This window comes from Cornus florida, unplaced genomic scaffold (assembly GCF_030987335.1).
Source record: "Cornus florida cultivar Cherokee Brave unplaced genomic scaffold, ASM3098733v1 CherokeeBrave_3.0.0_Hap2_Chr03, whole genome shotgun sequence".
NCBI lineage: Eukaryota > Viridiplantae > Streptophyta > Magnoliopsida > Cornales > Cornaceae > Cornus > Cornus florida.
This window is the reverse complement of record NW_026775573.1, coordinates 91,517,931-91,532,525: the sequence shown is the minus strand read 5'-3', so window position 1 is coordinate 91,532,525 and position 14,595 is coordinate 91,517,931. Positions and strand designations below refer to the sequence as shown.

Sequence of the window (14,595 nt, the reverse complement as noted above, 5' to 3'; positions counted from 1 at the left end):
AATTGTAAAATGCTAGATCGATACATGCTCATCTCCTACGAGTAGCTTTATGTTACTCACCCCTACGATACTAGGGCATATTTCAGGTACAGGACTCAGGATTTGAAGATTCCATTGCTCCTTGGATGGCTTACAGTTTCTAAGTTTCTATTTTATGCAAGTGTTAGCATAAGATGCCTCTTTGTAGCCCTATTTGTTTAAACTTGTATTCGTTGATTCGTATATGTAAAGCGTACGTAAATACACTCTTTTCAACGTATTTAACATGTATGAGATGAGGCCGGAGGCCAATGACATGTATCTCGTTTTCTATGCACTTTTGTTTTCAAAGTTTATTATGAAAATATTGAAAAATGTTAAGTCATTGCTTCATAACTTTCGCATCGGATGTTAGAATTTCATATCTTTTCTGCCCGGACTCAGAATCAGACGATTCTTGAGTTTAATTTTGTTCATTTTTCATTGTCCTTCCAATGGTGTGCACGGTGGCACCCTTTTCAGTGAGAAATGACCATTTTGCCCTTAGTTCATCTCTTTTCGGGTTAGACATTCTTGCTTCATTTGCTTGGCTCATTTGAGTTCCGTTGCTTCATGGAGAGTCATTTTGGGGCCTCAGGAATGACGTACATCTCTTGAGGTCATTTGGCTTCTTTCGCTTCTGCATTTCGGGTCCGTTATCGAGTCAACTTCCGGTTCATCACCAACGCACCGGGTTGAGAAATCCGAGTCGTTACAATATATATATATATATATATATATATATATATATATTGTTCCTTTCTCTAACAGAATTGAAAATCCATTCTCCAAAAACACCACCAACATGTTATGTACCTCTGAGAAACTCCTCACAAAAATTAGAGAGATTCAGTTGGTGCGGCTAACAGGAGAATGTTATGTACCTCCGAGAAACTCTCTCACAAAAATTAGAGAGATCCAGTTGGTGCGGCTAACAGGAGAATCATCAGCACGAACAGCATCTCTAGTAAAGCAAGATTTTGAAGACAAAATCAATTTTAGTAGGTTATAAAAATAAAGGTATAAAAGCTAGTAAGTAAACCAACCACGCACGTCCTCCCTAGTCCCCTAACCGACTAGTGAGTACATCTAAAGTTCACAAAATGTCCTGGGATGAAATTAGTTAACATCAAAATTAACTATGGGATGAAATTATTAAAAATAATTTTAAAATATTAAATATTGTAGGAGAGAGAGTTTGTAATAAAAAAGAATAGAAGAAAAAAAAAAAAAAAAAAAAAAAAAAAAGATAATTCTTGTTACTAATGGAATTAACACAAAGATAAAGATGATGATGAATGCTCTTAGATAAAGCCAACTCTTGTCAAATACTGGAATAACATACGAAAACTGGAACCCACCAGATGCTTTTAATAAATGTGTAACTGGCTAACATCACAATTAATTGCAAATTTTAATATTTCTATATTAAGAATCTGGCATCGATCTGAATAATGGATGTCAATAACAGTGCAGATCAAAATCTTATGTTGACCCACTGAAAGCTCCATTTAACTAACATACTACAGATTGGATCTTTCCATCAGTTTAGGAGATTTCTCAGAACATCCTGAAGATGATGATAGTCAATCACTCTCACCCACCTGTGACCCTATCTCTTGCAAGTAATGTTCCGCATCCAAGGCAGCCATGCACCCTGCATCATCAAATTTCAAGGTCAAAACAGGAACCACGTGCATGTACTTGCATGAACAAATTGCATACTCCTCAAAGTGGAGGGTAATTGTATTTTTTTCTAATAATTGTTGAGTGTGAATGTGTTTTTAAAGAGCAATATGACATTTTCCATTTTCAAAAAAGAAAAAGAAAAATTAAGTATGCAAAGTGCAAGTGGAGAGAAGTGTAGTGTCAGTACCAACATCCTTCAAATTTCCCACCCAAAAACCTAGAGAGAAACAGAGCAAAAGAAATTGGAAAGTGTGAAATAGAGCTCCAGAGAAGGAAAAGAATAGCGAGAAACGTGGATTTCTCATCTAATCTAAAAGACCTTTTTTTCTCATGTTATGTCTGAACTTGCATTATATCAGTCTCCTCTACGTTTAAATCAATACAGATACAAATCTATTCACGTGATAGTTTGCATTACAATGGTCTGCTGTATCTGTGTAAGTCAATATGGATACAAATATATTCACATGAAACTTCAATATTTATAAATGAGCTGTAATAGATTAGATTAAATATATAGACATGTTGTATACAAAACCGCTACAAACTATGTTATTTATACAAGTTAAATGTGTAAAAATTGCATGTATAACCTGTCACATACACACACATACAAGTTCACCATGTAAGAAGATGATGTACCTACTCCTCATCCCTCCTGCACATGTAGCACCAGTTCACAATAATTTGTCTCCTCCTCCTTAGATTGTCAATTATCAATATTCGTCCCAGGACTATCATCCAAGCAAAGAGGCCAGTTTAAGAGGAGCCTTGGTGTGCCATATAATTTTCCATGAAAAGGAAGATCCCCGGGCAAACATCAACCTCCTATAGAAGGAATGCACCTCGAATCTCCCCTGAGAGTAAGCCGCTCAGATCCACTCCTCAATCCCTACTCGATCCACCTTTTAGCGGTACAGCAACGTCAGGAACTCAGCAACGTCCACCAAGTCCCAATCTTGGAAATGCCTCTCGAATAGCACATTCGAATTTGTCCTCCTGCTATCCAGCAGATAGCAGTCAGCAACCGAGACCTGCTTATCCGCAGCAATCCGAAAGAGTTGCAGATAGGCACACATTAGCAGCCAATTTCAGCACCATAAATCCACCCAAAAACAAATGTCCCTGCTATTCTGTACCCAAAACCAAATGTGCTTTGAAAATTCATCCAACGTCTTCCAGATGAATTTCCGAACACCAACCCTTGCCGGAGCCCTCACCTCTAGAGATTCCATCCATTCTTGTCCTCTCCAAACTTAAAGCTAGAAAATTCTCCTCGAAAGTTTGTGCCTCTCCACACCAAATCTCTACAACACTTGCTCGATAGGGGTCTTATTTAAATGGAACCAACTCCTATTCCCCAGACTCCCACGAGGCAATACTTGGATTCCTCTCCCATGCCCACCCCCACTAAAAATTCTTTGGAGCTTCTCAAACCTCTTCACCACCAATAAAGAAATTTGGAATAGGGTCAGGAAAAAAGTAGGCAGACTCGACGGAGTACTCTTCACTAATGCAAGTAGCCCTCCCTTCGAAAGGTATTCTTCCACCCTGCTAACCACCTCTCAAATATCTCAACAACTGGGTCCTAAACAGACAATCTCCTCAAAAGCGACCCCAAGGTAACCCCAAATATGGGATCAAGAACCCCTACACTACACCCCAGAAAGTCAGCCAATGAAGAAATCCCAGCAACCTCCCCACTGGCACAATCACCCTCTTCCCAATGTTGACTTTCAGACTGCATGCTGCCTGAAAGCAAACCAAAGCACTCCTCAGTTGTTGGTCCCAAGCTACCTATCTTGAGGTTTGCTCTTTAATGTCAACATGCAAGTGAAAAGGTTCAAGGTTGTGCATTCTGGAAGTGATATCACTCGGGCAGTTTAGTCTTTTTACATACCTGTATGAACAAATTACATATGTCTGGGGTCCTACATTGCAGCACAGCCTTCATATTCAGGGTTATATTGCAAATACACATTCTGCACTACAGCTTTATGTGCTAAGTGTTATGAGTACTTTGTGGGGGTATTATAGTCAATTCCTTGTGAAGACCATGGTGTTAACGCGTGGCTCTGTGGTCCTAGAGAGAGATATGACAGTTATACAATTGATGTAGCCTCAAGACAGTGGTGATATTTTCAGATATTACATCTCACATGTGGGCTGTAAATTGGCTGTACATAGCGTGGCAATTGTGGTGAGTTGGCAGGGGTAAAGAAGACTTTTCACTCAAGTGATGTCAGAATTTTCCTCTCCTCAGTGATTGGAGGATCCTCATCTGTGCTTATCAAAATAGGGCTGCATCAGCATTTCAAAAAGGTGGTATATATATGATGTTATACTCAGCTGCACAATGCAAGCCCTGTGTGCCTCAAAAGAGCAATACTTGAGTGTCCTAACAATGTGTGCTGAGAAAAGGAATTCAAGAAACCAAAATAGTTAATGATTTCTGAGAGACTCTTTGACAATTTAAGCTTTATATGATCCTAGAAATCCACATGGAAAAGGGTACTAATATACTGAAGATCATGAAGATCTTTTGCTGCTGTATTTCTGGTGTAAAGAGGTGGTTCTAAGGTGCACTACAGTTCTGAGGTCAAGTCAGAGGTTTCCAAGGGATGAGGCAAGGTTATTTCACTATTTTACAACTGCAGAAATTAATAAGTTTTTATACATATCTTTGCTGTGGTTGATTTTGAGGTCTCACACTCTTGAGTTGAGCTATTTTCTGGTTTAAGCCACTGTTAAGAGTTAACTATACCTAAATCATACTGTGAATAGCTTGTTCAACATCTAAGTATGTTTCAATTGATGATTAAACGTTGTTCAAGTTGAAATTAGGACCATGTAGTGGCTGCATCGATTTCTGGGCTTGTAAACCTCACAATTTTACGGTTTTCAGCTGATAAATGTAACCTGTGAACTGAAATTGATATATATTGCTAGCACTACTATGATAACTATCTGAGCATGTTAACATATATGATAGCCATGATTTATGGAATGACTTACCATATTAGCAGAGATTTGATTATGCTATAGAATATGCTTTAGAATATACTGTGATTTGATTTAAAATTGATTTTGTTTCCTTTCTTGTAATATGAGCATATGCTCTTTTTATCTATAAATACTAGAGCTGTGAATGAGTGATTCATCTCATTCAAGCCTTCACACAATTCTCTCATTTTTCTTCTATATTGTATTTCTACTAGGTATTAGAGTAAGCACCTTTTCACACCTTTCAGCAACCTTGCTACTTGTGTGACTGCCACCTTAGGCTGTTTGTGACATCGTGTGACGTTGCCTACACATGCTTTTCTGTGTTGCTGTTTTGTGATCGAAAACAAGTATTTTAAGTTTTACAATTATTTTTTACTTTTCTAGGTTTGGGTAAATTGGGATAGTTGGTCTCCAACACCTGGAAGAGCTTGGGTAAAAAAAAATTTAGTCTACAGACAGGTTTCGGATATTAAGAAGCAGGTTGTCTGGCTATATGTAAGCGGGCAGCGCTCCTTAAAAAAAGTATGTATTTCGATTTTTCGGGAATGGTCTGAGAAGATATTGTTATTGTTTATGGTCTGAGGAGACCCTTTGATTTATTAAGAATTTATGGTGCTTTTGAAGTTTTTTATTGTCATGTGACAGATTATGGCAGATTCAGAGCCCTTGGCTGTTAATTCTCTTGGCTCAAGGTCTGTGGTTGGTGGTGCCATTTTTCCCATCAACTCATCAGAAAATCTAGGACTTCAAATCACCACATTGAAGTTGGATGGCTCCAACTATTTAATTTGGGCAGAGTCTGTCAAGATGTTCATTGGTAGCAAAGGCAAGATTGGCTATATTACTAGTTATGAGAAAGAGCCAGCTGAGTTAGAAAAGGCATATCCACAGCGGTTTGCAGATAACACTATGGTTATGTCTTGGCTAGTCAATTCGATGCAACCAAACATAGCCGTTGGCTATATGTTTATGAAGACTGCTATGGAAATTTGGGATTCAATTCAACGCGCTTATTCTCAGAGGCAGAATAATACACGGATTTTCCAATTGGGGCGAGATATCACCAGGATTTCTCAAGGTGGCTTGACAGTTTTAGGTAACATCGCCAAGCTTCATGCTATTTGGGAGGAGATGTCATATTATGATTCCTTCCACTCTTAGAAGGATCCAGATGATGCAGTTTTATATGCAGGGATTGTGGAGAAAAATTGAGTGTTTCAGTTTCTTGTCGGGTTGAACGACGAGTTTGAGTATGCTTGTGTTCATTTATTGGGCTTATCTTCATTCCCTACTCTTGAGGATGCATACTCCTATGTGTTGTCAGATGAGAGCCGTCGGACTCATCCATTAAATGTTGCTTCTGTTGATCATTCTGCTATGGCAATTCGGGTTTCCAATCTTTCAGGAACAGCACCATCCCAGTCAGTTCAGAGCTCTACTACCGGTCCTCCTTTGGGATGAAAATGTGGACAGTATGACCATTGTGGAAAAATTTGTCACATCAAATCTCGTTGTTAAGCTCTACATAGGCGCCTACTGCAACAAAAACAATAACCTCGATCCTCTGCACATTCTGTCACACAACTAGTCTCGCTGTCAACTCCTCACAACTCTGCCTCTACATCTGCTGCCACAATTACCTTGACTGAAACTGATTTGAACAAGTTCAAACAATTCTTCAACCAAATGGAGGCATCATCTCAGCCAACCTCCACTTATGCCCACTCAAGTACTATTGCGTCTACACATAGCGTATCTACATCTTCGACACCATGGATCATTGATTCTGGTGCTTGACTGGTATGTCCTCATTCTTCCAATCTTATAATATCTGCTCTAGCCATCGCAAGATACACCTTGCGGATGGCTCTCCATCTTTCATTGGTGAAGAGTACATTGTCCAATCTTCCAACTTATTTTCTTACGCTTTTCCAAATCCCCTCCTCTATTGTTGGAAGACTTGAGATGCTTCAATGAAACTTCCTCTGGGGCGGACGGGGGGAGGAATTTATATTTCATCTTATCCGGTGGGAGCGAGTATGCAAGCCCTTTAAGTTGGGCGGTCTTGGGATTAGGAGATATGCCCCTTTCAACAGAGCGCTCCTAGGCAAGTGGTTATGGAGATTCGGCAGTGAAAGACATAAGTTATGGAGGAAAGTTGTTTCATGTCGTTTGGAGGAGAGAGAGGGGGATGGTCGTCTAGGCTGGTTAGATCTGCTGTCGGCGTGGGGGTGTGGAAATCCATTGGGAAGGATTGAGATGAATTCTCTAAGCATATTAGATTCAGAGTTCATGAAGGAAGGGACGTCTAGTTTTAGGAGGATACTTGGTGCGAGGATCGCCCATTGTCTTATTTATTCCTAAGGTTGTTCAAGATTGCTATTGATAGACATGCTTTGGTAGCTGGCTGTTATCGACTCGATAGCGGTAGGTTGTCTTGGGATGTGCGATTTCAGCGATCCTTTCAGGATTGGAGTTGGATGACGTCACTAGTTTACTGGACCTTTTGTATAGATAGGAGGTGGATGGTACTAATTCAGATTCTTTGAATTGGGTACCTTCTTTGCAGGGGACTTTTCAGGTCCGGTCCTTCTTTCTCTGCCTCTCCGGGTTTCACGGTTCTAATTTCCAGTGGAAAACGGTTTAGCATTCGAAGGCTTCTCTTAGGGTGGCCTTTTTTGTTTGGACTACAGCTTGGGGTGGGATCGTGACTCTGGACAATTTGAGAAAGAGAAGACAAATCATAGTCAACTAGTCTGTGAAAGAATGATGGAGAGAGTTTGTGGATCACCTTCTTTTGCATTGCCCTGTGGCTCATGACTGCTGGAGTCTTATTTTAGGTCTTTTTGGCGTCCAATGGGTTATGCCCCGAACCTCAAGGGATTTGATTGACATTTGGAGGGCCAAAGGGTGGGGGCTCATGCTCGCGATTTTTGGAGGGTGACCCCCCTTTGCGTTTGGTGGAGCCTTTGGAAAGAGCGGAATAGAAGATTTTTTTATGGGGAGGAATTCTCCATTGGGGCATTGAAGTTTTCTATCATTTCTTCTCTTTTTAGTTGGGTTATGGGAAGAAATTGTATATCTTTAGATGAAATCGTGGACTTTTTGGGTTCTTTGGGTCTATAGGACTCCCCCTCTCTTTTTTCGGTTTTTGTACAGCTCTTGGGACGCATTCCCCTTTTGAATGCCTTCTAATACATTTTTACTTATCCAAAAAAAAAAAAAAAAAAAAAACTATGAAAGCACTTCATTTTCCGGTCACCTTCCTTTAACCACAAAGCCCTCGATTTTTTACTCCAAGAGATCTACACCAAAATAGCAATCTTACTAATCTCCAGCTTACCTCTTCGCCTCTGCTAAACCCTTGAATTTCAAAATTGTTGATTTTAGAAATCAATAAACATTGATGTTAAATTAATCAAGATTTGCAGAAAATGTTGTTGAATTCCAATAAGACTCGATCAAAAGCTCGACCAATCGAAGCAGTGGCAATGGTGCTTGATTGAAGTGTCGATCGATCAAACGCTACATGGAAACTGATGGAGAACGGGGCATGGCCTGAGGGCTTGAAGTACATATGACCCAGATGTCAGAAAGAGAGAGAGAATTAGGGATTTTTATCCATTCATTATTATTATTTTCATAATGTTTTCATTTTAGGATATTTTAGTCATTTAATAGTTTCGGGTTTCATTTTTGGTAGTAGAATTCTAATAGGGTTTTTCCTTGACGCTTATAGTATGAATATAATATAGAAGAAAGAAAAGAGAAATATGTAAAAGGTTTGAATAAGATGTATAAACACTCATTCACAATTCTCATATTTATATACTAAAAAGAGTACATGTTAATATTACAATAAAGGAAACTGAATAAAATCATTGCATATTCTATGCCTGGACATATGCGTAAATAAAGTCAAATCCATAATTTGTGGCTATCATTCCATGATTTATGCCTATTATATCTCAGCTAACACTTCCATATATGTGGTTTGATACTTTGAGAAATCACCTTTTGAAGATTATTGAATATTGAATCGAGTGATTATATATATTTCTTCCCCTCATTCTTCTTCTCCTCCCTCATTCTTCTTCTCTCTCATTCTCCATTAATTTTGATACCGAAGCACCCCTACCCATCCTACATCAGAAACTCTCTCAAATCAAAATTCTAAAAGAATTTCACTTTCCATACTACATAGATATCATATATTGGCTATAAATACGGAGTTTTAGTCCATGTAGGTTCTCTCTCACAAAAACTTTGAACTTCTTACATATTGTCACGACAAATGCAGCAAACCAAGAACAAAACAGGAATCATAACGTAAAAGTAAACACGCCACACACAAAGAACACAAATATTTATGTGGTTCGCCCAAAATCTGAGCTATGCCCATGATGAAGATCCAACGAAAGATTTCACAATGCGAAAAATAGAAGATTACAAGTTTCAATTCCTAAACCCTAGCTCTTGTTCTCACTCTCTTTCATGCAATTTTCAGTGTTCTTTCATTACACACTCCAAACTCTAAACACCCTTATATACTGACTACGAGAGAGTTCTCAACAAGATCCACAACCCGCAAGCGAAAAATGGGTTGGACCCACACAAAGCTCATTTTTTGGGTCAAATTTGAGTCGCAACGCTACCCGACCCAGAACAAAATTCGAGCCCCAACATCACACATATTATTGAGAAATTTATATTTTTAGAGAGAGCACTAGTATTAATCTAGGTTTCTATCGAGTACCATACTATATGAGATTGACGGAATCAAAGCAAGAAGCTGTATTAATATTATCCATAGAGCATCAACCAGATGGTTTATAAAGAACAAGTTTAACTGACATCAGTAGTCATGAAGATTTGAAGTCCACCGAGTAGCAAATTGTTTAAGATAGAGTGTGTCAGTGGATCAGCTGGAAGAATTTTGGGAGATCTTGCATAAATCTAAGCCAAGAGGGAGTCTTGAGTTGCAGCGCTAAGCTTCGCTTCCCTTATAAAGAGGCTGATAACTTAGTCTGTAATTTTTTTTTCTATTTTTCATTGGCAAGAAACACAAACCCACTTTGGCCCTTTGGGGACTCGAACGCTCACCATCCGCTCTGGGAAGTAGAAGAGATACCACTAGACCACAAGGCCCTTGGTAGTTTGTAACATATTTCTCATATAGGATAGGATTTTGATCTGCCTGGACTAGGCCCCACGGTTTTCATTTTCTAGGATTTTCACGTTAAAAATATTGTGTCTTTGCTTTATTTTATTTATTACTTTACGTATTTATATGATTGCCATTGAATCATGACTCAGATTAATTAACTAAACTTTAAACAAGATTAATGGCAATTAAAAAACTTAGTTGCAATTTATTATTATGAAGAACTATTTATCCATAGGGCTGCAAATGAACCGAGCCGTTCATGAACAGCTCAAGCTCGGCTCGTTAAAAGCTCAGCTCAAGCTCGTTCGTTTAGTAAACGAGTCGAGCTCTCAATTTTCAGGCTAGTGAACTCGTGAACATGCTCGTTTACATATATATATATTATATTTTTAAAGTAGCCCATATATATAAATCTAGACCAAATTCATATATATTTTTATTGACCCAATTAGTATTTGGGCATTTAGAAGCCCATTTAATTAAGTAGCCCACTCACTAAATTCATCTCAGCCATTAAGTAGCCCATTTAAATCTAAATTCATCTCAGCAATTGGATTCACCTTATTATATCTTAAGGGTAGATAAAAATAAAAAACCCTAAGAAACAGCCACAACATGTTGCAACCAGCTTCTCCAATCCCAGTGGCATATCACAACGGAAATCCACCGTCCTTCTACTTCTCAGGTTACTGTCTTGTGCTCCTAAGCGACATCAAGTTAGGTTTATCTCTCTCCCTCTCCCTCTCCCTCTCCCTCTGTCTCTCTCTCTCCCCTCCCCCCTTCTCTCTAGCTTGATAATATTGTTGATAGATCTGATAAATCGGTGAAGTTGGTGAAGGAGACTGAAGAATAGAGAAGAGTGTTTAAGATGTGAATTGATGGTGGTGTTTTTCCAGTTCCCCGATTTGATAGATAGTATATACATATATGTATATATATTATATATACACATCCACATACAAGCCCAAGCCAAGCCGAGCTCGAGCTCGTCAAAAAATTACAGCCAAGCTCGGCCGAGCCCGAGCAGCTCTCTGACTTAGACGAGCCGAGCCCGACTAGCCTAAAGCTCAGCTTCGCTCAGCTCAGCTCGGCTCATTTGCAGCCCTATTAATCCCCTCTAGGTCTAATTAACCGCACGCACTCCAACACAATTACCTATTTATCCCCTCTAGGTCTAATTAACCGCACAAACGCACTCCGACACAATCACCTATTTATCCCCTCTAGGTCTAATTAATCGACTCTCTCCGACCAAGACTCCTTGGTTAATTGTCCCTGTTACTTCTTATAGTTATCCAGCTAAATTAGATTCAAAAACTCCCACTTTACCTTATGAGTCAGTAACTCCATGTATCCCCAAGTCGAGATTACAGTAAACACCAAGAAGTATCCATTTTTAACTCAAAAAAGCCACCGGCTTTTAGAGAATCTTTCCTCTTCAATTTATGCACAATTTACTGGGGCTTTACCGGTGGGTGCCCCCAGTTCAACTAGTATTTTCCTTATGACTCCGATTGTGGTCTACCAAAGATTAGATTGATTCTCCTCCTCCTACTCAGCCAACTTGGTCTGCCAGATGTTGACCATTTTCTACTCGCTGGTTGATGAAAACCCTTTGATCATAAACCCTATCTCCATCGCTTATCAGCAGTTTCTTTTCTTCCAAATGTACAAATAAGACAAAGCAACGCTACTTCTTAAACAATCAAACCACCTAACTTTTCCTACCTACTTTACCACCACATCAACTGTCCAACTCCCTCATTAGGTTGGGAAACACCCATAAGACTCAAAAGTGAAATAACAAATAGACCCAAAGGTTCCCCTGCAATCCTTCAATGAAGTGTAAATAAGGAGAACCTGGCCTCCTAGATTTAAGTTGTCAATCAATAATATTTTCCCAAAGTTGGTCAAGAAATGAAAAACACCACCATGGGGCCTGGAGAGGGATGCACTAGTACCCCAAATAGCTCTCCAGAATATCAAAGAAACCAAGCTACACCTTGTAATAAGATTGCTCTTTGAAGCCCCTCAATAACTTTTCAATCCTCACCACCTAGGATACCTTCACTACAAAATAACTTAAAAGTTAAGGATGCAGAAGCATAATTTTGTGAGGGGCACAAGGAAAATCTGTGATAGATCAATGAAGTAAAATTTTGGAAGAAACATTACTTTGCAGTCGTGCAGATATATCATGAAGCCAGTGTCATGAATACTGAAGCTCGTTACATGACCATAATCTATCATTTAACACAAATCAACTAGATCACAGCAAGCAGAATTCGAATGATACACCCTGGTTGCAACCTAAAATGCTTCAATACCAAATCTGAAGTAGTTAGTGCATAAAACAGTCTAACGAAAGCACTGTGTTTCTGACTACCATACAGAGTTCAAGGAGTCATATCATAAAAAATAATAAATAAATAAATAAAATAAAATACATGAAAATAAAAATAAAAAAACAAACAAACAAACTTATTAAGTGAACATTTGCAAGGAAATAAAGTACTCCATAGAAAAGACAATGATGTTATTAGAAGCATCACTGACCTGTACCAGCAGCAGTGATGGCCTGTCTATACTTCTTATCCTGAACATCCCCGGCGGCAAACACACCATGTACGCTTGTCAGCGTAGTTCCTGGCTTCGTCACAACATAACCATCGGAGTCGAGTTCCAGCTGCCCGTCCAAGAATTTTGTAGCCGGTTCATGGCCTATTGCAAAGAACAAGCCAGAGACCTTCAAATCCGAAACCTCTCCGCTCTCCATATTCTTCACCTTCAAACCCCCTAAAACCCGTTTTTGATCCTCCGCGTAGGCTTCCACAACCGCCGAATTCCACAAAACCTGGATCTTAGGGTTATTCATGGCTCGGCTCTGCATGATCTTGGAAGCTCTGAACGTATCCCTCCGGTGAATGATGTAAACCTGGGAGCCGTACTTGGTCAAAAAGTTGGCCTCTTCCATTGCAGAATCTCCGCCGCCAATCACCGCCAGCGGCTTGTTACGGAAGATCGGGGCAGCACCGTCGCAGACTGCACAGGCGGAGATACCCTTATTCCAGAAACCAACATCTCCGTCGCCGGAGCCACAGAATTTGAGACGCTTAGCGACGGCGCCTGTGGCAACTATGACGGAATCGGCGATGACGGTTGTGGCATCGGAGAAGATCTTGAAAGGGTGAGTTGAGAAATCGACCTTGGTGACGGTATCAGTGAAGATTCGGGTGCCGAATCGAAGGGACTGGTTGCGGCAGTTGTCCATGAGCTCGAGGCCAAGTATACCCTGGGGAAAGCCAGGGAAGTTCTCGACGTCGGAAGTGGTGGTAAGCTGACCGCCGGGAGCGATGTCGTTGGCCATCCATCCTTCGAAGAGAATGGGCTGCAGCTCCGCTCGTGCCGCGTATATGGCCGCTGTGTGAGCCGCCGGACCGCTTCCTATTATGCATACGCGAGTTTTTAGGACTTGGTGTTCTTCCATAGTCTAGCGAGAAGATGAAGATGGAGAGAAATTTTGTAGAAGCAGCGAGCGAGCCTGAGCCTGAGCCTGAGCCTGAGAGGGTGAGTTTATACCTGCAAGTTCTCAACGCCTTCAAATGACAAAGCAATTAGATAAAAGTATGCATGGACAAATTACACGACCATTGAACATGGAAAATCAATAATATTTTTATATTATAATAATATATTATTTTACATTATACTACGTATTACATTTTGCATTATTATTTTATAGGGTACAGTGAAAAAAAAACAAAAAAAACTTCTAAACTATGTCTAAATTAGTAAATAATTTCTTGTAAAGTACATTCTCATATTAAATGTCTCTTTTAGGGAGTAGAACTTTTTAGGAGGACATGTATTTATTGTATTGTTCTCGTTTAAAATTACAAAGTTACCTTTTCAAGTTTAAATATGTATATAATCAAATTTGAAATTTTTTATAATTTTAAGGGTATTTTATGGAAAGATGTGAAATATGTTGTTTAAACTTGGTAAGTAGACAAGTATTTTGGGACATTCCAAAAAGAAAAATGGACAACTAAATTGAGACGGAGAGAGTGTTTATTATGCATAAAACTTCTAAATTATCACATTACTTGAAAAATGTCCTATTATAGTACCATTTCTTATTAAATTACACTTGATCTATTTTTCTTGTTGAAATAAATTATGAAAAAAATTATACTAATTTGATGAAATATTCTTTATTAAATTTGTATAAGTTTGCCTTTAATTTTTAAAATAAAAATCTTAAGTAGAAAATTTTTAAACAATTTAAGTAATTTCTTAATTTTCATGAATATATTGTATAAAAAGAAGATGTTTTTTTATTTTTGTAATTTATTAATTTTTCATGAATATTGTATGAAAAAGAAGGCATTTTTTACACTAAATTTTTTAAAGTGAGTATAATAAATTTTATTATAATAAGTAAATCATTTTAGAAAATGGTAGATACAAATCTATTTTTTCATTGTTATGATAAATTGATATTAATTATAAAATTAAGATAAATGGTATAATTAAATATTTAAATAAGAGAAAATATAATAAAAATAATTTAATAATAAATGAAAATTTTAATATAAAAGGATAAAATAGTCTTTTGTGATTGATTTATCCTTAATTGCAACAAATCAAGGATTTTTTGCAAAAAGGAAATAGTTGAAGGTCACTTAACCCTATTCTATAAAATTTAGTCAACA

At 38.4% G+C, this 14,595-nt stretch overlaps 1 protein-coding gene and 1 long non-coding RNA gene across 2 annotated transcripts; one reads left to right on the top strand and one right to left on the bottom strand.

Annotated features, from left to right (window-relative positions):
• Positions 1-1,360: 1,360 nt before the first annotated feature.
• Positions 1,361-13,530, bottom strand: LOC132300860 (thioredoxin reductase 2-like). The gene is made up of 2 exons (XM_059798123.1): positions 12,437-13,530; positions 1,361-1,675 (listed from the first exon to the last, which is right to left on the bottom strand). The coding sequence occupies exons 1-2, from the start codon at positions 13,365-13,367 to the stop codon at positions 1,605-1,607; spliced, it is 1,002 nt and encodes a 333-aa protein (XP_059654106.1). The 5' UTR covers positions 13,368-13,530; the 3' UTR covers positions 1,361-1,604.
• On the top strand, positions 4,032-8,005 carry LOC132300861 (uncharacterized). Its single transcript, XR_009480606.1, has 2 exons — positions 4,032-4,338; positions 5,098-8,005. It is a non-coding gene; the product is annotated as an uncharacterized LOC132300861 (long non-coding RNA).
• Positions 13,531-14,595: the final 1,065 nt, after the last annotated feature.